Genomic DNA, 24,295 nt, shown 5'->3' with positions numbered 1-24,295 from the left:
AATTATGGCCCTGCATCTTCTTGTTTGTCTTATCTTACAACACTTGCAAGCTCTCCTGAGTCAAGAGAGCATCTGATCTAGGTTAGAGAAGCATTGGGAATGTTTCTAGTGCCACAGAGCAGTTTTATTAGACTATTTAGCCTAAGTAAAGGCAACACTTAAGACGTAAGCTCTGTTTTACAGGGTGTAAGGCTGGGACTTTCAGGACACAAAGTAGATTTTGGCTCCTAATTCCGAAAGGCTCTTCAGTATACTGCAGCCTAGCTTTCTTGGGGTAGGGCCTATGCTAGACATCTGCAAAGCTTGCAAGGATTTAGCCACGCAGTGAAATCCTCCTTCTTTGGGAGAGTTTAATCAGCCACTTTACTGGTTTATGGTGATGCTGTGCAATGTTAAACAGTGATCAGCTTATTCCTCACAAGCAGCTGTATGCCAGCGGTGGGTGTCCTGATCCACAAAGAACCCCTTTACAGAATCTGTCAGCTTTGAAAATCTCAACCTTACCACTGTTCTATGCAGATCTGAGAACATCACATCCCTCTAAAGTGAGTGCCTAGTTTCCTCATCAAGGAGGATTTTTGAGTTAATTTTGCAGAAACCTTTTTCTAATTACTTAAATGGCAAGGCCCGCTAACATGTAGTATTAAGCAAACATCCTGTACATATCAGATTAACATTGCACACATTTTCTGTTTGGGGGGGGAGGTATTCTGCCCTGAGAGGAACACAACAATATGTGATACATCTGTCTCTAACTACTACATTCTGACATAAAAGCTACTGAAAAGCAACAAGGCGGTCAGGAGTCTTTAACCAAACTAATTGTTGCAATATGGGAATTTTGAGATGATTCGGTACCTGCCTTTAGAAAAGGCTAAAGCAAACCTAATGTAAAGCAGAAAAGAGTCAGAAAATGGCTTTTCTTTCTTTTTTTTTTTTTTTTTTTTTTTGCTACAAGGGAGTCTGCAGTTTGTAGACATTAACACACTTAGGACAATATAAAGCTGCACGCTGATTAGGCAGGGTTCTTTTTATGTCTTGTACCATCTGATCAGTAACAAAGTGTAAAAATCCTCCTAGTGTCTGTACACATCTGGAGTTTTCTCACTCAAAGAGGTTAAGAGCTTCAGTTTTTGTTTTTTCTTAAATAAAATGTTTAATTTTTTATTGTAAATATTTCAGGGATGGAAAACCAGGGCCTTTTTGCTGAAAATATGAGCTAATGGAGGAGTTATTTACTCACAAGTTCTTTTGAAGTTGTCTCGGTGTATGAGCTAAATATCTGCACTTTTGTTCAAGCCAGCTGCAACTGGGGACTTCCTTACTCCTCTTCATGGTTGCATTGGGGATATGCATTGCAGCTCCATCCTGTTGCTTGAGCCGCATTTTCATGCCTCTTGGAAATAAAAACTGTTGCATGTATAATGCTGATGGTCCTGGATTGTCAGCTGAAGGGATTGAATCTGTGACCAGCAGGGCTAAAGCCCCTGACCTATAGCTCATGTAGTAGAACACTGGGTTTTTGCCTCTTAAGGTCACAGGTTCAATCCCTCCTACTGATGACCCAGGTCTGTGTGCATTACGCATATAAGGCTCAAAGAGGGACTGCGCAATTACACAGATAACAAGGCCACCCAGCATTATAATGCTAAAAAAAAGGGGAAGGGGTGTAAAACCACATACTGGGCAGATTACAGTGGAATTTAGGAAGAGACCTTCATGAGCAGCAGATTACCCCACAAAGGCTTGCTGTGGGGGCCTTTTGCCCCCCTCTGGGGCACTGGACACTGCTGGAGATGGGATCCAACATGATGGTTCCTCTGATTCTGAATCAAAGAGCAGACAGAGTAGGTTGCTCTTCCAACTAAGGCCTGAGGTGGGGAGAGTCAATCCTAAGCTGTATAGTAGGTTAGCACAAACCACATGAAAAAGATGCAGAGTGATTCCCATGGTTTATGCGCTGACCAGCATAAGGCCAGATACTAGCAGGAGCCTGTACATAACATTGCTAGTGACATGGGAGACGGCCCTTATTTTCTTGGTTTGTGTTTTGAAGAGGGCAGAGTGTCGCTAATTAAGGCTGACGCTATATTACACCTACCAAGCACCATGATGTATATTACACCATTGCTTCCATGGTGCTCTGCACACTTCATAGAGATGTGCAAATACATACTTCTGTTCCATGGGTTATATGCTTTTCGGCTAGGGAGGCTGCGATACTAAGGATATGATTTTCAGTTGTGCTAAGCACTGAAGATGATGTGAAGTCCATGGAGCTGCAGCTACGCTGCATCTCAGAAAACCAGGCTCAAACTGACTTCCCCCCAGGTGCCACAGGAAGGCAATGGCAGAGCCAGGATAGAAACCCCATCACTAGCTTTACACTCTGTTGCTATAGATACACAGCCACGCAGTCACTGTGCTGTGTTTGCATACATCACACAGTGCCACTGAGGGAATCTCAGCCAAGCTAACTCTCACAATAGCTTTATCACTTGGGTAAAGGATATTTTTGAGTGATTAGTCTGCCCACAAATAACCTGCAGCCATCCTGGAGTGCAGGGGTAGGAAAAGTACCCAAAAAGTTACTTGAATAAAATTACATCTGCTTTGGGGGCGCAGAATGTGCTGAAGTACAAGTCAACTGTGACACTCTGGAAAAATTACCTGAGTAAAAGCAAACACGCATGTGCACATCCCCCCACCCCACCACCACCACCTTTAGTGTACTCAAGTCCCCAGAAGTGAAAGCAGCTGCCCTTTTACTCAAATAGCTTTTGGGGTACTTTTCCCACCCCTGCTGGAGAGCAACACAATAGCTGTTTAACAGTGCATGCCGGGACCACAAGAAAAGGATGCAATCTCATATTCATTCAAGTGCAATCACAAGAGGACTTTTAGGTGAACTATAAGGAGCCAGCTTTGAATGTGACCAAGGCACTAAACTAAAGACCCCTGTTCTTACCAAAAGGATTAACAGAATTTTAATTACTATAGGTAGCCCAGACCTCTATTGACATCCCTCTCGCTAGTCACTCTTAGAGGGGAGGGGCTATGTTATGTAGCTATGAAAATACACAAAAAGTTAATTAGGCTACAGTATGACCTCAGTGATGGCCAGCCTGTTCTGCTCTGTGTCATTCCTAAATGTACTGAAAGCCTCTTGTAGCTGGTATGTTTCCAAGGCTGCATTATGTATGTGAAAGACCCCCTCATTTGAGAATAATCTCATTTGAAAGGAGAAGGCTCATTGTGTTGCATTTCCCATGAGATTTTCTGATTTGTTTTTGCAGGTGTGGGGGGAGGGGGTCAGCTTCAGCAACTGGATTTATTAGACTAAAAAGAAAGTAATCCACAAAGTAGGCCATGAGCTGCCGTGGCGCTCGGTGCATAAAGACACTGCGCGGGATGGACAGGCTGCAGGCTTCATCTTTTACATTCGCTCTTCCAAAAAGGAAGCGTGGCGGAAACTGCAGTGCAGCTTGTCAGAAGGGTCAAAGGAGGCTGCTCTATTTACAGCAGGAGGAAGTTTTTCCTAAGCCGAGACCCAAGCACAACCCAAAAGCCATGACTGGCAATTAGTGATGAGACAAATCTATCTTTCCCTTCTCCCTCAGCAGACGGGGACTCTGGGCCAGAGAATTACATGGCTTTGTCCCCAGATTTATTCATTAGTCAGGGTTGTGACCTCCAGCCTGTGTGATTTGACTGTACCTGTGCTAGGTGGGTTTACTCTCAGGCATGACCCTGGGCCTTTCGAGTCCTGCAGGTTAATCACTTTCACTTGGCAGAGCACACATGGGACTCCTGCTGATTGACTGCTCCAGGACCCTTGACAGAGGAGAACATGGTGTCCTGAAGGAGCAGTTCTCTGTATAGCCTATAACGGGTGGGTAGAAGTGGGGATTGACCAGGCAAGGAAGGTATTCTAGCTATAGACACATAATGCTATGTATGGACAGCCTGTTTCCACCAACCAGGAAGCATGTATACAGATAGCAGCCAAGTATCAGAGAGGTAGCCGTGTTAGTCTGTAGCTTCAAAAACAACAAGAAGTCCTGTGGCACCTTATAGACTAGCAGATATTTTGGAGCATAAGCTTTCCTGGGTAAAGACCCCCTTTGTCAGAAGTCAGTGATCCAACCTGGAGGCCAGTATAGAACATATTAATCCCAAGGTGCCTGGCCTGCTTCTATCACCACTATGGGTTCAACACGCCAATGCACTGCTCCCCTCCTCTCCCATGTGCCCAGTCTCGGGGGATCTGTAAGGGGGATCTGTACTGCTGAGCTAATCAGGGAAAGGCTGACAACATGGACAGCATGCTCACCTGGAAGGGAAGGAGGGTGTTACCCAGGGTTGGTTTAGAGCAGTGATCCTCAACCAGTGTGCCTGGAACACTGGTGTGCCATGAGAACTGTCCAAGTGTGCCATGAAATTTTGTTTTTGCAGAGCCACCACTGGGGGAAATAGAGTGCCCCAGCTGATGTGGGGTCCAAGTAGCAAGGCTGCCTGAGTCCCACCTGGCATGGGATTTGTCAGTTTCTCCCCTGTGATGGCGCTTTGCAGAGTCACTGCACGAGGAAATGCAGACCCCGCAGGACCCCGCTCATGCTATGAGGCAACTGAAATGGTGCTTCCTGCTCTGAACAGGCTGGTGGAGCCCCCTCCCTCACCCTACTGTGGCAAGGGGGAGGAGAGGGAGGGCCGGAGCTTGTTGGAGCTGGGACAGGGTTTAAATGCCTCTCTAGTAAGGATGTAACCACAGTGAATTTAAGTAAATCTGATGTTTATGAGCAATCAATTCTGCTGAAAGAAGAGAGTGTGCTGTGGAATTGTTTGTCTCACTGAAGTGTGCTGTGTAACTGAAAAGGGTGGGAACCATTGGTTTAGAGGCTCAGAATTCAAAGGTTACTAATACTTACTGAAAATGCAGTAGTTTCCGTATCTAATGGGCCAAAAGATTGCAGTAAGCAACACCATTACTGTAGGACAGCAGAGTATTTTAAGAGGGAGCATGACTCAGGAACAATAGAGTATTTTTAAACATGGGAAATAAGTGGAAAAACGCAGCAGACGGCCCGGCAGAGATGTTGCTTTGCTTGGCATGATTTATAGTAACTGTTCTATCCACGTTCTAGCTGAGCCACTCACCAACATGTCTACTTCAGTGCAGGCGCACCACTGCCGGTTTCCTTAATGTGGATGGGGCCTGTGTCTGAACAGTTGACATCACCTACTTCCTAATAAGCAGCGCCAATACAAAGGCTACTCTCAGGCAAACCCAGCCCAGATACCGCCAGTATTCCCAACATGAATGTAATACACAAATAGTCATATTCTTCTGCAAGGATTACAAGAAAGAAACTAACCCCAAAACTGAGTGTGTCATGTGGAAGCGTCTTCTGAATTACTGTGGCTGCCAACAGTGAAGAGATCCGAATCGGTTTCCTTACTGAAAAACACGCAGCCTTTTTTTATAAGCTGTAATTAGGAACCAGGAAAGACTCTCTCTTACAGAGTGACACCAGATATTTATAGATGTGTGTGCACGTACGTGCATGCATGCACACACACACGCAAACACACATTATCTCCTCTCCCTCCCTTCAATATTTTTCATTTTCATTTTCTCAGTTGCGCCTTTTGACTATTTCACATATCACATAGTGCAAAGGTGGCCCAATTTTGTAATGGTGAGGCAAAAGCAGAATACTGAGATCTACAATGTGGATCATGTTCATTTTCTTTAATGTAGAGAAGTGGCCCTGGAAGACTACAACTTCCAGCATGCAATGCTCCACCCTAATTACCACCCACACATTAAAAAAAACAAGAGGAGGCTACAGTCTGAAATCAGGCGCTAGCCCCAGGGAGCTGCAGCCCAGCGTTGAGAACCCCGAAAGCAGAAACTTATACAGGATGCAAAACCAGCATTACCCAGTGCCAGCTGTGGCTGCATCCTTTAATGAAGGGCTTGGTGGAACATGCCAATTGTATCTGTGCTATGAGATAACGTGCTCCCACATCCTCCCACATTCCTGGTTGCCCAGCTACTCACTGTTGTTCAGCTTTGGCGCGGTCACTGAGAAAGAAGAGGGCTGTGGCCAGGAAAAACATCCCTCCAAGGACAACGACAAATGGGCAGAGCATGAGCGCGTACCCCAGGCTGAGGAACTCCCAGAGTGGGGATTCCTTTGTGCTTTGTCGTATCAGGTCTGAGATCTAAGAGAGAGGGGCAAAGAAACCAACCAACAACGTTAGCCACAACTCAAGTCACAGCATGATGCAGAAAATGATCTATCACAATTACAGGTGAGGGAACAGATTTCCTTAAAAAGCCACTGGCTGAACACATGGGCTGAGTTTTCAGCATGGCAGTTCCATTTGTTAAATATCTTGTATCCTCTGAGCACTTTCAGACACCGGCTCTGTACACACCATTATTCTTGATGTAGGAAACCTCTGGACTCTTGCAAAAAGGGTTATGCTAAGAGCTCTCTTTTTCTTACCTCGCTTGGCCTTCCTCTGGATTATTCCCACACTTCCCCCAACCACCGTCAACCCCTCTGCTTTGCCGTCCGAATGAGTGAGCAACTAATCTATGTGCTCCTAACACAGGCTGTCAGCAAGTCTGCACTGCAGCACTGGGAAGTACGCCCCTGCAGTGACTTCTGTAAGGGCTGGTTATAACTATGCAGTGCCTATCATCCGGCAGCAGATACACTGAATTCTGTGCAACTTAACTCTGTATGTGTATTAGGGGCCCAGGGCTTTTGGACAATGTCAAAGCTATGATTCCATTTGCTTTTCATGGACACTGAGCACTTTCCTGAAAGTAGGGAACCCTGTTCTCTCCCCTTCTGTTATATTTTGTGCCCATTATTTGTGTTGCAGTAATGCCTAGTAGGCCCCAGTCCTGGAAAAAGGACCCACTGTGCCACATGCTGCACAATCACCGAACAAAGAGCTTTGCTCCAAACAGCTTTCAGTCTAAGCACCTGCCTCCTTCTCCCAAAGGGGAGGCATGACTTAAATGCAGGAGACAGAAAGCGGGAGAGTACACGCCTGGGCACTGGGCCTGGTGGAAGATCTGAGGCCTGAATCAGAGGTTGTGAACTAAAGTTGGACAGCGCATTAAAGCTGGTAAGTATCTGGTTCATGAACTTGGGAAAGTTGTTGCTAGTTGACTAGGCATTAGATATTTACGTAAATATATTCCAGCTAGCAGATCTACAACCCAATCAATTACAAGATAAATTGGTTTGACAAAATAATGAATAGGGATATTTCATCTGAGATATCAGGAACAAGAAGAAGTAAACAGGGGTCGTGAATCACCTAAAGTGATAGGTAAAATATTTGTCCCAGTCTACAAATGTTAGGTAAATTGCCTTAACACTCTGTGTGGCCAAGGAGACAGCAGCAAAAATTTCCACTGCTGACTGAAGCGCTCAGTACCACAGGGCATTCATAGAGAGAGAGATGCCTGTAACTCTAGGACTATGCCTTGAGAGCACTAAACCTTGTTGAATCCCTATGTCGCCAAAACATGCCTGTGTTTTTATGAGTTAACATCGAGACCAGCAGAATTTGCAGGCTGCATTGTCTCCCTTTAGGACTGATAACACACTGTGTGGTACTACTAAGCCAACCACATTCTACCCTTCAACACTTAACAGCACTGAAATGGCACAGTTATATGACAACCTGCATGCCTCTAGGGAGACAGAAATACAACTTAGACCGATGTTATTTATTCCAGTCTTCTGGAAAGTCTGGTTGCTAAAATGTAGTTTTATGTAACATATTTCTATAGAAAAACATTACTCATATCTTAGCATTAGCTGGTCAGATTAGCTTTTAACATGGCAAGAAGTGTAATCCACTGGAAACAGGCATTTAAATCTCAGATCTCAGTGCCCATTCAATCTGCAGCTGCTGCTACTTCTTTACTCTCTCTCTCTCTCTCTCTCTCTCTCTCACACACACACACACACCCTTTTTATGGTTGATGCTGCTGACAAAGATAGCAAAATCGTCCCAAATACCGTAAGGATTTTGTACTGCATGCTCCACCTGAAACCTGCACCAAGATCTAGTCGACTCTTCCAAACTATCTGAGATCATACAGATCTTTAAAAAAAACATTTCAATTCTATGAACAGACGAAGGTTGTGCAAGGAGGTTTCTCTACTCCCTCTTCCACACCCCATTTCAAATAGCTTCACCTAATGAAGAAGGTTCCTCTGTGATGAGAGCAGCTGGCATAAAACAAAAACTGACAGCAGTAAGTGACATTTAAGTTTGAAATTTTAAAGACACTGACTAATTCTAGTGGGAGAAAATTCTGTCCCCTGAGAGAATTCTCAACTCACAGCCCTGAAGCCTGATGTAGAGAGGCAGCAGGTAAGAGCCATTATAAGAGGCAACTCTGCAGATGAGACCAGTCAAAACGAACAGTCATAGAAATAGGGGACATATGGGGACTTCACTGAAATTGTAGCATTAAGTGCTATAAAGGTCTTCTAGTTAGATACCCTATATGAATGGGGCAGCAGCATTGGTTTCAATGTCTTACTGTTTCTGATACCTTCTCAGATTGGTGTCTACCACAGAGAAACATGTCAAGAAATATACAAAAGGGAATGTGGTCCGATGCCCCTAATGAAACCATTGTCAGATTAGAACAGATAGAGGTACCCATCCCATCCCAGAAAAAGATCTCTGCCTGGGAATGAAAATCTGCCCACTGCCAGTAGTGTAAAAACTACACTCACAGAGAAGGTTTAAATTCAAAATCTAAGGGTATGTCTGTAGTAGAATACCATAGCTATGCCACTGTACGAATGCCTCTTACATGGACAGGAGTACTTCCACTGACACAATTAATCCACAAGGCAGTAGCTATGTCAACAGAAACATTTTTCCATCAACCTACCTTTGTCTAGTGCAGATTAGGTGACACTGACTACATGGCCCAGTGTGAAACTTTTCACAGTTCTGAGCAATGTCACTAGTTCCGCATAAGTTGCAGGTGTAGACCAGGCTTAAGGCTCTTTAGCCAAACTCCTGGGTCCTGTTCCTTGTCCTAAAAAGGAGGAGATTTAAGTGTCTGGGGGGTTTTTGGTCCTCTAATGGAGAGCTTTGTTTCAGCTGAACAATGTATAATAGGCACATAGGAAATCAGAAGAGTTGCCATATGGGAAGTTTTTGTTAGGGCCCTGCCAAATTCACAGTCCATTTTTGTCAATTTTATTGTCACAGGATTTTACAAATGGTAAATTTCATTACTTCAGATATTTAAATCTGAAATGTCAGGGTGTTGTAAGTGATGCTAACCCAAAAAGGAGGTGTTTGTGCCTGTGTATATGTGGAAGGGAGAGAGGTTTGCAAGGTTATTGTAAGGGGAGCAATACCACAGCCACTATACTTCTGTGCAGCTGCTGGGAGTAGCATTGCCTTCACAGCTGGGCAAGAATCCAGCTCTGAAGGCAGAGCTACTGCCAGCAGCAACACAGAAGTAAGGATGACATGGGTATGGTTTCGCCACCCTTACTGCTGCACTGCTGCTGGTGGGGTGCTTCCTTCAGAGCTGGGCACCCAACCAACATTGCAACCACTGATCTATAATTGCCCAGCTCTGCAGGCAGGGCAGAAGTAAGGGTGGCAATACCAGGACCGTCCTAAAATAACCTAGTGATCCCCCATGAAATCTGTATAGTAGAGGGTAAAACCACTCAGAAGGCCAGATTTCATGGCAGGACACCTGATTTCATGATCTGTGACATATTTTGCATGGCTGTGTATTTGGGAGTTATTGTAAAGGTTTATCTTGAGACTGAAAAGGAAATGCCGTGGCAGTTAGTCTGTGAGGCATTTTTAAAAACATAACTACATGGCAAGCACGTGAAGAGCTCAGGCAATTAGCCCAGCACACAGTCTGTAGGAGGCCAGGAGACAGAGACTCAATTTGTAGTTATTGGTCCGTGGCATACCCAGCTGCCATAGAAGCAGCCTCGCAATGTATAATAGCAACAGTGAACACTTTGCCATTCAGAAGACACTTTTATCTCAAAAGCTCCACAGCCCTTTTCCTGGGTGGGCTGGTATTGTCCTCCACATGATCAGGTGACTTGTGCAAGGCACACGACAAATTGACACAGCTGACAGGATCAGAATTTAGGCTTCACCTATCAATTAGAATCACAGGATTCTAGGGTTGGAAGGGACCTCAGGAGGTCATCAAGTCCAGCCCCCAGCCCAAAGCAGGACCAAACCTAACTAAATCATCCCAGCCAGGACTTTGTCAAGTTATGACTTGAAAACATCTAGAGATGGAGATTTCACCACCTCTCTAGCATGCCACTGCTTCACCACCCTCCTGGTGAAATAGCTTTTCCTAATATCCAACCTACTTCTCTCCCTCTTTAACTTCAGACCATTGCTCCTTGTTCTGCCATCTGTCACCACTGAGAACAGCCTCTCTTCATCCTCTTTAGAGCCCCACTTCAGGAAGTTGAAAGCTTCTGTCAAATCACCATTTACAACCTTCATCTCCCACCTCCCAATGCTATCCACTGGGCATTGTCAGATGACATGTCATTTCAGGCTTGTTACCCTGAAATTATCTTTGACTAACAATTACCAACATGGCCTCCCCACACTTGTTCCCCTTCTACTGTCCCACCACCATTTTGACACCTGCCTGTCACTAGTCATAGCGTGGGAACAAAAACTGTATCATTAGTAACTACACGCCAACCAATATATCATAGTCCCTTCACATTCTGGACTGAAAATCACAGGACAATGGACTTTAACCCCAACACATTATGATGCGAATTTAGACCCTGATGCCATTTTAAATTCAAAAAAATCCTCTGGATTACACACCTCTTGGGGAAACCCTCCCCCACAACTTTTTACAACAGGAGGGGTCAAGCTCAAAAATAACCAAGGTCCTTGTTTGTTTCTTAATGGCTGTCTTCACTGCTAGGTAAAGGTGTGTTTTCACATTGAGACTGCAATCCCAATGGACATGAGGCATTGTACTGCCATGAATACAGGCCAGAGAAACCATGGATGTAAAGTGTTAATTCTGAGATAAGAAGTGGCCCAGGCTTGGCTCCGCTAGGATTTTACATCCATGGTAAGTCTATAAGAGAAGTTATTCTGGAATACTTTTGGAGGCCAGGTCTACACTAAACAGGAAAATGGACTTAAAATACGCAATTCAGCTATGTTAATTACATGGCTGGACTCCACATACCTTAATTCGAGCTTCTGCTCCACCTCCAGTGTGAGAGGTCCCATCAACAGTAGCAAATGTGCCAATCAAGTTCCCTTATTCCTTGCAAGAGGCAGGTGTGCTGACGGGAGCGCCCTATGAGTTCAATTTAGTGAGTCCCTACTAGGCACACTAAATCAACCTCCGGAAGTTTGATCTTCCCCGGAGTGAAATTGTGCCCTGATTAATTCCACATGGCAATATTCTTATTCTGGAACAAAGCTGTTTTATTCTGAATTAGTTCAATGCAGTGGATTAATCTAATTTGGAATAAGGCACTTTTGGAGCTTTTCTACATTGGGAAATTAATTCGGATTAAGATAGGGTGTGAATGTAAAGATTAAAGATGGGTGTGAATGTAGTTCAGAGTAATCCTCTTCCACACTGGATGAAATTAACTTGTCATTAGGCACTTTTGTTATAGAATCAAAGCATCCACAGAGGGAGTTAATCACGAACAGCTATGCTGTTTTCCCAGCTATCCTGGAATACCAAGCTCTTACCCCAAAACCAAAGCATTCACACTTGGCATTAATCCTTTATCCTGTTCCAGATTAACTTTCATGTGCAGCTAAACCCCAAAACAGCTCTCTTGATTTGTGTGATAGACCTGTACACACAGTTCCACCACAAAGTGACCTTCCATCTGTATTTACAAATATTCATGTGCGCAGCTAAGAATCCAGAAAGCTCTTCAAAAATTAACCTGCAAAGAGGCCACATCAAACCCAGCCAAAAAGCCTAAAAAACCTACATCCCCCAATGATAATTTTCATCAAAGTAATATCCCAAACATTGCAGTTACTCTGATTTTCCTTAGCTATATTGCTGATTTAGTGCTGCTCTAGCTCCCTGCAACTCAGCACCCATGATAATTAACACTGTTCTGTTAACTACTTGTTAAAGGAAAGTCATTAACATTTTTGCTATTTAAGTAGCTCATTAGATCCAGCTTATCAGCCCACTCAAATAATGGACTTGGGGCAGGGGTGGGAGGTGAGAAGTGACAGGTTTGTGGCTAAATTTTTTCCAGGAACTATTCAGAGCCTCACAAAGCTCTTTTAAAGTAACAAAGCAGCTCAGACTTGTCTACAATTGATGATGAGGTGACCTACATTTTAGTAACTGCAGTCCTCTGTTTTGGGGCAAGATGGGCAATGAGCCTGATGCAGACATTGCTGTCTTCTGCCAGCCAGGCAAATGAAGCTCCAGCATTGAAAATCAACATGCCTGTGGGTCCCAGAATGCCAGGCTTGGGGGCTCCAAAATGAGGGGGTGTGCAGAGTCCCAGAGGTGAAATAAAGTCAGCAGTAGGAGCAGCCATTCGTGCTACAGGAAGCTGTTCCTATTGGATGACAGAGGGGAAGGGGTAGTCTACATGAGAGGGCTGTGGTGGAATCCTGAAAGCCAATGCCCACAGTAGGGGTATGACACACCACCTTCAGGATGCATTGGTCTGAAGTCAAATTAACAACCAGCTCTCCAAAGAAATGTTTCAGGGGGATTCCTTATCACCAGTGCTGTTGGGGATAGCAACATCTCTGCTGCCACAGATGATCTGTAAGATAAATTGTTGTTCTCATATTAGCACAGAGCCACCAGTTGCCCATTTGTTATATACAGAGGAAAGGGGACAGAGAGATTGGTGACTTGTAGGAAAGTCTCCGTTGGGCGGCTTGGCTAACGATGCATTGGGTAAACTGGTACAATCAGACGGCATACGTTCATAAAGGCACTAGCAAGATATTGCTCAGCATGGGCCCTACAAATACCTTGGAATCAGGGAATTGCTGGATTTACAACATAAGGAAGTAAAAGAAGCAGAGAGGAAAGAATATTACAGAAAAATAGGAATTATTTTAAGGAATAAAACTCCAAGAACGTATCCAAGTCATTAATATGTGAGCCATCCCAGCAGCACGCTGCTGGACTGTACAGGTGGAATCAAAAAGAAAAGAAAAAATTTGACAGCTGACCAAAAATGCTTTTAGCAAAGCATGGAGTAATGGCAATCACTCAAGAAGTATGTAGGATGTACAGCCCACAACACGATGGAGGAAAGGGAACTGTAGGGGAAGCAACTGCCAATGAAGAATACACTGTCAAAATATATGAGGACTCAGGTAGAGTAAGAGATCTTTGGGTTGTAATAACAAGGGATGGCTGAATGTGCATGGCAATCCAAGAAAGCAGAAATAAAAGAAGAATGTAAATCAGCAAAGAAAGACTTGAAATATTTACACAGAAAATAATGTGTGGACATTGGTGGAGAGAGACCAAACTCACAAATGAGCAAAGATTAATAAAGAGACTCATGCAAAAGTACAGTCCTTGAGGGTTCATTACATCCAAACCAATACTGACTGACAGAATCGTTCCCCAAGTTGAAGAATGGGTTCTGAAAAGGAAAAGATGATAGAGTATTTGTTACATGCAGGCAGGAGCCTGGCTGGCTGAGAATGAAGGAAACAAGGATTGGTCTGCACTAAACCTGCCACATCAGGTGCACTGATGTGGTGGCTCTGATAAGACATGCTACACTGGGAGAGTCAAACCACCTCTTCAAGAAGTGGTGCCTATGTCAGGGAAAAGCTCACCAGCCAACATAGCACCGTCCACATCAGCACTTGGGTTGGCATAACTGAGATAAGATGTCTAAGGCAATGTTTACATTAGCCTGGAAGATCGACCTGTGAAGTGTCAATCTTGCAGGATTCCATTTTGCGCATCTGGTAGGGATGCATAAAATTGACCTACTGGGGTCTCACAAGATGTAAGGGAGGTCAATGGGAAAAAAATCTCCCATTGACCTCCTTTACTGAGGATGCCAGGTAAGTCAATTGCAGATATGTCGATTCTAGGCACACCATTGCCATAGACAGAATTGTGTACCTGCAATCTGTTCACTTTCCCTAGTGCAGACCTAGCTATGGGTTAGGTGTACACTAGCTGTGGAAGATCACTTAGGTTCGATCTTCTGGGGAACGATGTCGAACCCAGAACTCCTTGGGAGCTGCAAGTATTAAGGAATGTCAGCGGGAGGAGCTCTCCTGTCGACATTCTGCAGTGAAGACAGGGACCGATGTCAACAGCTGCAAAATTGATTTTAGGTATGCAATTGGCATACCTAAAACTGCGTAGCAGCCATCGACATTCCTAGCAAGTGTTGACATAGCCTTAGTCACACCTGTCAGAAGGCATAAGTTATACTGAAGTAAGTGACGGCATAGGCCTGGCCTAAATAGTGCAGGCAAACACACTGGACGTATTAGCTGCAGAAGAAAACATGTTAACTTATATTACCACACCAGCAGAAACATAAACAAAAAAAAATAGCAAAGTGTGAAGCATTTTGCTTCACAATGAAACACTTTGGAAGACTGGAAGTAAGAGGATCCCACTGATTTCTGGAGCCATCCCAAAGGCTATGAAAGAATAGCTCAAGAACATTAGCACAAGACATGATGTTCAGGGATCTCCAGCAAACAGCACGCTTAAGCACTGCGAGAATTTTAAAGTCAGTCCAAGGGGAACAAGTGTATTTGAGCACTGAGTGTGCAGAAATTCACTGGAGATCTTAACAAAATTCCTCATTAACCAGCCCTACAGAGATGGTTTTGTGATCACAATTTCCAGGTGATTCAGGGGCATACATTTCAGACAGCAGCTTTCCCTTTTTCTGTTTAATAATCCTGTATAACAACCCTGTGGTGTAATACTGAGGGACAATAATAGTAGCTGTTATATAACGTTTTCATGGTAGATCTCAAAGCATTTTACAAAGGTTGCCATATCCTTATCCCCATTTTACAGATAGGAAGTAGAAGCACCAGAAAGAGCAAGTGACTAGCCAAAGATCATTTGGCTGGCCAGAGGCAGAGCTAGGAATCAGATCTCCTGAGTCCCTGCCCACTAGAACCCCCGGGGTGATCCAGAAGTGACAGGTCAGCATGACAGACAGTGAAGTATGACCACCAGCCCCATGCAGGAGACAAGTCTGGCCTGGTTGAGCTGGACCCCGGCACTCTCAACACCTACTCCTCAAACTGCAAAGCTTGCCAGATAACCAATGTTTCAACCCGTCATGGGGGTGGCCCCTGTGCTAAGAGGAGGAGGAATTCTAGCAGGAGCAATGCATGAGCACTGTGGACAGCTTGTGTCAGTGCATGGAGATTCCCTTGCAGATCAAAGGCAAGAGTCTGCTATAAACCCCTGATCACTGTCACCCCCATGCCTGGAAGCAGCAGTGAGGATGAAGGAAGGAAGCCCTGGTTGTGCTCAGCTTGGAAGAGACTGACAGCCCTAAGAGCATGAGAAAGTGCAAGCATAGCCTTGAAACTGACAGCAAGGGACCAGTCCACACTGGATTTCCCTGAGTTAAAGGACTATGTCAGTGTACCCAGAAAAACTGATGCTCATGTAAATACTGAAATCCACCCCAGAGAAAACAGGAATATATACACACTCAGAGGCATTTCTTATTCATTCCAACAACACAGCTAAAAAAGACAGATGGGGCTGGTTAAAACAAAGAAAAGGGAGTTTGGGAAAATATACCACCATGCTCTGGTGCACCAGGAGTTAACTAGGTACCAAATTCTTCTGTGTGTGAATGTTTTCAAAGGGGAAAATTTTCAGATTATAGGGACTGGCTTTTTTTGGGTTCTCTGTTTATACAGCACCCAGCTCAGTGGAGGGCCTGCACTATGACTGAGAGTCCCAAGTGCTATTGCATTATAAAAAAGACATAATAACAACAGTAAGAGACACCCCAGCACACTGCCTTGCCAGACCAGAATTCTGGTCTTACCATAGCCACACTTCCCGGAGATCTAGGCCAATGAGACTAGATACTTACATACACTGACACATAGGCTCTCCCTCCATCTAATTTCTAGCAGAAATGTCCACGTCACATTAGCCCTGGCTGTCTCCCTTCTTGGCGTTTGCCTAGACGCTGTGATGGGCCCATTACCAGTTCCTTGTACTGGATGGATTGAGAGTGCTAACTACCTTCCCAGAACTGGTCCCACTGGACTCACATTGCAGAAAGGAAGAGAGAGAGGGTTGTGTGTGTATGTGAGGCGTGTGTGTGTTTTTGCAATGTTACTGATCGTGTGGTTCTAGGTCTGTCGATAAACACAAGGTGGTTTCCTTCATGCACACACACCCCCTCGTGCTCAACCCCACAGCACGCACTTACAAATCCGATCAGGTAAGGGCTGCCAGCATCTCCCAGGAGGTGTGAAGTGAAGCTCTGCAAAGCCACTGCAGTGGCACGTCGTGTCGGGATAACCACATACTGCAAGGGAGAGGGAACAAAATACACAAAGGAAGTGAAGTAACTGACCTGCAGGGACCATGGTCAGCATTTTTTCTAAGTGGTATGCAACACAGCAAAGGCCAATGGACAAACAACAAATAATGCAGCTATTTTTGCTATTTTAAATGATAACCTTTTAGTAACATTATAAAGAGCAACACATTCCCAGCTCTAATGGTCTTACTTTAGTATTATTATTTTGTCAGGGAGTTTTGTTTAAGATCACAAAAGGCAACAGTGACTCATTAAGTAAAGTGCTTGAAAATAAGTCCTTTGTGGAATATGAAAAAGGTTTCCCATTACTCTGCACTCCTATAAGGACAGCCACACTGGGTCAGACTAAAGGTCCATCTAACCCAGTATCCTGTTTTCCAACAGTGGCCAATGCCAGATGCCCCAGAGGGAGTTGTTAAAACAGGCAATCAAGTGCTCCTTTTCCTGTCTTCCATTTTCAGCCTCTGGCAAGCAGAGGCTAGGGACACCATTCCTACCCTGGACAATAGCCATTCATGGACCTAACCTCCATGAATTTATCTAGTTCTTCTTTGAAGCCTGTTGAAGTCCTGGTCTTCACAACATCCTCTGGTAAGAAGTTCCAGAGGCCAACCGTGCTGTGTGTGAAGGAAAACTTCCTTTTGTTAGTTGAAACCTGCTACCCATTAATTTCATTTGGTGACCCCTAGTTCTTATGTTATGGGAACAAGTAAGTAACTTTTATACTATGCCTAGGTCTACAGAGCCGCGGAAGACTGATCCAGGATTTCCGGGGTCAAAGTCTACCTCAGAACTCCTCGCCAGCATCGAAGATTAAGGAAGGTCGACAGGAGAAACGCTCCTGTCGATCTTCTTCCATGTGGACAGCCATAGCAGTTATGCCAATTGTGTAGCTAAAATTGCGTGTCAGTGGTGGACTGCTATGTCTAGTGTAGACATAGCTTATAACAGGATATGACTTCCTGCCACTGTTTTGTTAAGCAAGATCAACATTACTCAGCATTGCCAATTGAGAACGTGAATGGTATTTCCCTGGGCTTGTGTTGGAGCTCACAGAAAACAAAGGAAGGTGAAAGAATGATAAAAATGTATGAAGTTTTATTATAGAAACAGACATAAGGTCAGCAAGGACCATTATAATGATTTCGTCTGACCTCCTATATAACCCAGGACAAAGAACCTCTTCCAGTAATTTCTGCATCAGAGCAATGAATTATGGTTGAGCTACAGCTGTGGTTCGCATCATGCAGCCCAGCTGTGTGCTAAAGGCCACTCAAATGGTGTGGTGGGATCTGGGGTTCTGGCTGCCAGGGTCTGAGCTGTTGAGAGGCCCAGCTGGTCTGGAGTCAGCGCTGCCACCCGCTCTCTTACCACCCATCCCTGTGCTCTGCTCCTGGCCTCACTCTGTGGAGGGATCTCTAGGCCAGGCAGATGGGCATAGGGCTTGGTGGCAATGAAGAGAGCTGGTTCTCAACCTGCAGCTGACAACAATAAACAGATTGAGAACCACTCAGCTAGAGCATCTCTTTTAGAGGGAGATCCAGTCAGGATGGAAAGATTTCAAGTGATGATGAGCCACCACATCCCTCCACCTGAATTTGTCACACTTCGGTTTCTAGCTCCTCAATCTAGCTGTGTCTTTTGCTTTGAATTAAAGCCCAGTCTCTCCTTCCAGAAATCTCTTCCCAAGCTGATTCTTGCAGATCTGGTAACCTTCTTTTTGATAAGCTAAAGGCTTCGCCTAAACTACAAAGTTTTGTCAACAAAAACTGCCTTTATGGTAGAAAACAGCGAGAGCAACACACTGCAAAGCGACTTTGGTTGAGAAAAATGCCTGGTTTTGGTGACAAAAAAACCTTCCACCCTATGAGAGACTTTTTTTCTTTTCTCCTCCCTTTACTGTTGATAAAAGCCAGCATAAACACTGCTGCTTGTTTTGTCAGTAGAACTGTCTTCCCCCACTATCCCACAATGCCTTCCCTGATGGACGCACTGGACAGCTGAGTGTGCTGCTCTGTTTGGGGGAACAAAGAGCACATCATTGGAGTACTCCTGTTCTGCCCTCTAACAGGAACACAGCAGCAGCCAAACTGCTGCTGCAGAGGGAGGGAGAGAGGCTGCTGTGTGACTGACATCCTCAGCAAGGAAAGCTCCCAGAGCCACTCATGACATTGCTCCCAGCAGCTGACAGGGCTGTGGGACAACTTGGAGGGAATCCCAAGCCGTGATCAGCTCCGCCCTCCCACAGCACTGCACTGTGGGATACATACCTCTCAGTGCATTGCTCACACAGTCTGAGAGAGGCAGCCCTGATCGTCTGGATCTTCACAAAGCAAACAAGCAGTCCTGTAGCACCTTAAACACTAACAAAATGTCCCACTTCTTCAGATCTGGAAAGTCTGCCTAGGATGATGCCCCACTGTAGACATGATTTGTCAATAGAAGGAGCAACTTCTGGCGACTTCTGTTGTGTTCATAGTTGAGTGTCAAAAGTAAGTTTTGTTGACAAAACTTGGTATGGACATACCCTACACAGACTGCACATAATCTATTTACGATCAGCCATTGTTTTCCTAGACCTCAAATCATTCTTGAAGCGCTTTTCTGAACCCTTTCCTAGCATGGTGCATTTGCTGATCTGCCTCTCCAGCCCTGATGGAACCCCACCATGGAGTTATCCTAGGAACGACTTTGCCTCTTTCACTAATTTATTTACCCTGGGTTTTAGAGAGATAATAGTTGCACTGTAACAAACCTCTCCCTCGCTCAGGAGGAAGGGGGCTGCTTTGTTTAAATGAAGCATCATTTAGGTGGGAAGGTGCAGTCACTATCCCTCTGGTTTCTGAAGAGTTAATCACATGACAGGCGAAAACTTTTAAGGCCCCATAGACAAGCAGAGCCTACAGCAAACAGACTTCATGAGGGACATGATTTGATTTTAGAAATGGTAGGTCAGACAGGACTTGGGCACTTGGGAAACTGTTACCCCTTGTCTTGCAATTTTGCCACTGATACCTCAGGAACACCAGAGGGTTCTCTCATCTTGGCTGGGACAGATTTGCAGTGTGCTATTTAGACATTACACTCCTGAGGCCAGAAGAACACAAAGCTTAATCTGCTCCCACACAACACCCTGGTCACAATGATAACACACAGGCTTCTATCCCAGGAGTCAAACACACACTGAACCTCACTGAACTCCTGTGACAGAAAGAGGCGCTACTCCCATTTTACAGGTAGGTAAACTGGGGAAGCAAGACCTATAATAGATAAGAGTCCTCCAAATAACCACTTTATATCCATGGATATCTGTGTCTGCGGAAGTGGATAAGGATATCCATGTCTCATTTTTGCAGTTATGGATGCGGACACAAATTTTGTATCTAGAACCCCGCACATTTGTGGATACCTGCTTTATGTCCACAGGTATTCATATCTGTGGATGTGGATATCTGTGGGTCATTTTTGCAGATACAGATACAGATTGAACCTCTAAAATCCAGGAGGCTCTGACCCGGAAACATTCATAGTCCAACAGGACCCTGGATGTTGCTTGACCAGAGAGTGCTGGTGGCCGTGAGCGGGGGCCGACTATGAAACTGGTGGCTGGGAGCTCTGGTTAGGGCCAGGCAGCTGCAGCCAGGCTGGCAAGGGCCCAGGAAGCTGTTGATGCTCTGGCTGGGCCAGGGGCAGGAGCAAGACTGTCCATGGCCAGGAAGCCAGACAGAGCCAGGGAGCCACGGCTGTGGAGGAAGCCTGAGGCGGTGGTCAGGGCTGGCAAGCTGGTGATGAGATCAGGGGAAGGAAGGAGCTGGGGCCTGGGAGCCAGAGGCAGGGGCTAGGGGGAGCCCCACCCAGGGCCATGGAGCAGGCAGTGGGAGCTAGAGAGGGAGCCTTGCTCAGGGCCAGGAAGCAAGCAGCGGGGGCATGGGAAGGAGCCTCACCTGAGGTTTTGGACCTGGCAGCAGGGGCTGGGGAGGAAGCCCCACTTAGGATCATGAGGCAAGCACCCACTGGGAAGCCACAGCCGGGAGCCCCCACTGGGGTGGGGAAGTACTAGCCAGGCTGGCAGCCATATTGGGCCAGCAGCTGGGAGCCCTGCCAGACTGAAATTGGAGCCCAGTGGCCTGGAGTGGCAGCCAACACCACGAATGGGAGCAGGGGAACATTGTCTCCCCTTGTCCAGCAAAATCCCTCATTTGAGACAGCGTAGGTCCCAAGGGTACTGAGCCAGGGACATCCAACCTGTCCTAACTTTGCATCCACACAGGGGTCTGGTGGTAGGTCCCACAGTGAGTCCATGCCACAGCTAGCAATAGGTGGCAGGAGTCATGGCTGCAACACAGTACCCCATTCCTAGAGAAGGACACAGATTGTAAAGAACTTCCTAATGCTCACCCACCTTCACCCAGTTTGCACCAGAGCTGCAGGGAACTGCTCTAAGAGTGACTTTGAGAAGATACAATCATGTTCACCGGAGGACAAAGGGAGGGATCATTTATTTATTATAAACAGCAGGTGAATGAAACCCAACTTTGACTCAAAGTCCTATGCTTTAGCCATGAGGTGATCCTCTTCCAGCCAAAGAGCAATGTAAAGGCATTAGACTGATAAATGAATAGCGGTAAATTGATTTGGGCAGACAAATACAGATCCATGTCTCAGTGAACTGGATTTTGACCATTAATTGTTCTTTTAATAAAACAAAGCATTGCAAATAGCAATACAACTACAAGTAAGATTTTCAGTAATGAACTAATTAAATTGAGGGCTGAAACCAGACAGACTTTATAATGTCAAATACATTTGCATGTCTAGCTTGAAATCCTAGTGACACAAGTACAACACAGCAACAAAATGAAATATGGGATCATTTTTCCTCTCTTAAATATTGTTGGGGAGGGAGAGAGGAACAGTCATTCCCACTTAAAGGAGATTATATTTTGACAGAGCAGAAATAGCTGGTAGCAAACCTTAGCTACTGTCTTAGGGAAGATAGCAGTAAATTAAAGATCTGAACTGGGATTCTGATATTAAAATAGAGGTAAATTTAAACCATGTGCAGCCTGGTTAGCTGGAATGTCCCCGCGGAAGCTGGAGATGGAACAGCCACATCAGCCAAGAGGAAGATTGTGGGATTGCCCTGGCTCCAGGTTGGGCAGCACGCATCACACAGGATGTCCAGGGAGGCTGACAAAGCGGCTCTGGGGTGAGCCTCACCTCTGAAAATAGAAGCTCAGAAAGGCTGTGGTTCTATTACTGACGTTCTACTGCCCCTGTGGAGCTGGCAGAACTGCGCTTCCCAGACAAAAGTCCTGTCCTTGCTCAGTTTAACTACTAATGCCTCAGAGCTAAAGCCCAATTTAGGGCTCCTGTGTCAGAGATGCAACTTGTAGATGGTGGTGCTGGGAAAATGACCTGTTTTGTGTTAATCTGCATTTAGAATAAATAGCCTTTTGGGCTCTGAGACAACAATCTACATTCTTCAGTACATCCAATTCATGAGGGTTGTTTGCAGGACAGACCTCACCCAAGGAACTGGGATCACAAAAAAGTCCACAAGAATGGAAGAGCAGCAACGGCATGGAGCAAGAGCTAACATTTCAATATTAAGATACCTTGGCTACGTCTACACTAGGCAAAGTAAGTCAACCGGAGATACGCAATTCGAGCTATAGCAATCGACATATCTGCGCTCGGCTAACTTGGCTGTCCATACTGGGGAAGGTCAACAGGAGATTTTCTCTCATTGACCTCCTTAACCCCTTGCATCTTTCGAGGAGTACAGGGGTCGACTGCGACCCCTGAGAGGTCAATTTTATGCACCCCTACTAGATCCTGAGGGGGTTGATCTTCCGGAGTTGTGCAGATGTAGCCTAAGTAAACATGAGGATACTGAAATCCGGTCCTTCAAAGTCTAGGAAGCTGCTTAACAACCTGCAAGATGAGGCCCCTAAGCAGTCATGAGATTTGCTAACCTTGACTGATCTTGGCTAAGGCACTTCGGTGAGATTTCTAAAAGCCCCCAGCACTGGCCTAATTTTGCTCCCACTGAAGTCAGGATAAAATTCCCATTGACTTCAACGGCAGCTAAGTTTAGCTAACCCTGAGAGCTCTTGGAAACTTGTGCACTTCGTCTTCCTGGTGCAGGTTGCAACCTGGGTTAAGAAGCTAACAATATTTATGTACAGGAAGAGCTGGGAATCTCGTGTCATTAACGTCTTAAATGCTGGGAGATCCACAGACTGAAGTCACAACAGACCTGCAAAGTGCTCTTTCTAGTCCACCAAATAAACATGTTGCCAATTAATTTCCACTGGCTGTTGTTCAAAGTGAATCCCAGCTGGAGCATTTACCCACCCCTCTGCTGTCTGATAAAACATGGTTACAATCTCTCACTTACTGATTGAGGAAATAACTCTTCAAGACCCATATGTCAGTGGTTTGAGCATTGGCCTGCTAAACCCAGGGTTGTGAGTTCAATCCCTGAGGAGGCCATTAAGGGATTGGGGCACATAGACGTCAGGGATGGTGCTTGGTCCTGCCAAGAGGGCAGGGGACTGGCACTAAATAACCTCCCGAGGTCTCTTCCAGTTCTAGGAGGGGTGTGTGTGTAATATAAATGCACTTCAGACCATTTCTTCAATTCATGGGCCAGCATTGATCTACAAATTCTACATGGATGTTCGCATTTGTCTACCAATAATGTACAAAGCAGGGACATGATTGTTCATTTCATTATTAAAGTTATTAAAATAATTTTTGATCTTCTTGTATGTTCTCTTTTCTATGCTTCACTCAAGCATTTTGTCTGTTTTGCTTTTCAACTGGAACTTAGAAATTATTTTATATTCATTTGTTGTGAGGGGTTTTGTTTGTGTTTGTTTGTTTTGCCTTGGTTTGCACTGAGACAATGCTTTGGACTACAGCAATGTCTCTGCGAAAAATCAAGCAATACAAAGATCCAGTCATACAAGGCAGACTGCAGACACCAGAAAAAAATCTATTCAGAAGCTGCAGGATTCTACATTCCCATTTAAATCAAAGCAAAATTCTCAGGAGTTAAAGAGGGAGGGAGCTGGGAGCCTGTGATTTAGCACAAAACACTTAGAGGAATAAGGACGATCCAATGATTAGAACACTCATCTGGGGCCTCGGAGACCTAGATTCAAATCCCTGCTTCCTGTGTGACCCGGACAAGTTAACTACTCTCTCTGTACCTCATGTGCCCACCTGTAAAATGGGGATGGATAACACCACTGCCCTGCCTTACAAGAGCATGAGAGGGTAAATACAATAATAGACTGTGAGGTGCTTAGGTACTACAGTGATAGAGACTACAAAAGTACCTTAGATAGATATCCATAAGCATTTGTTTTGGGTTCACACAACATCTAGCATTACGGGGCTCTGGTCCACAGATGGAGCACCTAGTGTTACCATAATCATAAAATACTAAATATAGAAGAAATTTCTATTTTTGTGCTAAAAACAAAAGAACCCACAAAACAGTTAAAAGTGTTTTAAACTACAGAGTTATCTGATGTATTATAGTTTGAACCTCTGTAATCTGGAACTCTCTCATCCATCGACATCTGTACTCCAGAACGATTTTAGTTAGCCAGACTACAATAATCATGGATGTGGCCAAGTTTCCTGTGGTGCCATAGAGTTTGTTCTCAGTC

At 45.0% G+C, this 24,295-nt stretch overlaps 1 protein-coding gene across 2 annotated transcripts in view; it reads right to left on the bottom strand.

Annotated features, from left to right (window-relative positions):
- The window catches only part of LOC142023220 (sphingosine-1-phosphate transporter SPNS2-like), a 172,780-nt gene that overhangs the window by 11,517 nt on the left and 136,968 nt on the right, over nt 1–24,295 (bottom strand). Inside the window, exons 10-12 of one of the 2 annotated variants that reach the window (XR_012648168.1) lie at nt 16,497–16,595; nt 6,065–6,228; nt 5,376–5,458 (exon numbers count right to left, since the gene is read on the bottom strand). Coding sequence is in view for 1 of the 2 variants with exons in the window: in XM_075013966.1 (XP_074870067.1) it covers nt 6,065–6,228; nt 16,497–16,595 (263 nt within the window). In the remaining variant the exon portion in view is untranslated. The remainder of the gene's footprint in view (nt 1–5,375; nt 5,459–6,064; nt 6,229–16,496; nt 16,596–24,295) is intronic. The other variant, XM_075013966.1, reaches the window with a different exon arrangement.

Source organism: Carettochelys insculpta, chromosome 19 (assembly GCF_033958435.1).
Source record: "Carettochelys insculpta isolate YL-2023 chromosome 19, ASM3395843v1, whole genome shotgun sequence".
Classification (NCBI taxonomy): domain Eukaryota; kingdom Metazoa; phylum Chordata; order Testudines; family Carettochelyidae; genus Carettochelys; species Carettochelys insculpta.
Note: the sequence above shows the minus strand (reverse complement) of the source record. Positions and strands in the feature narration are given on the sequence as shown.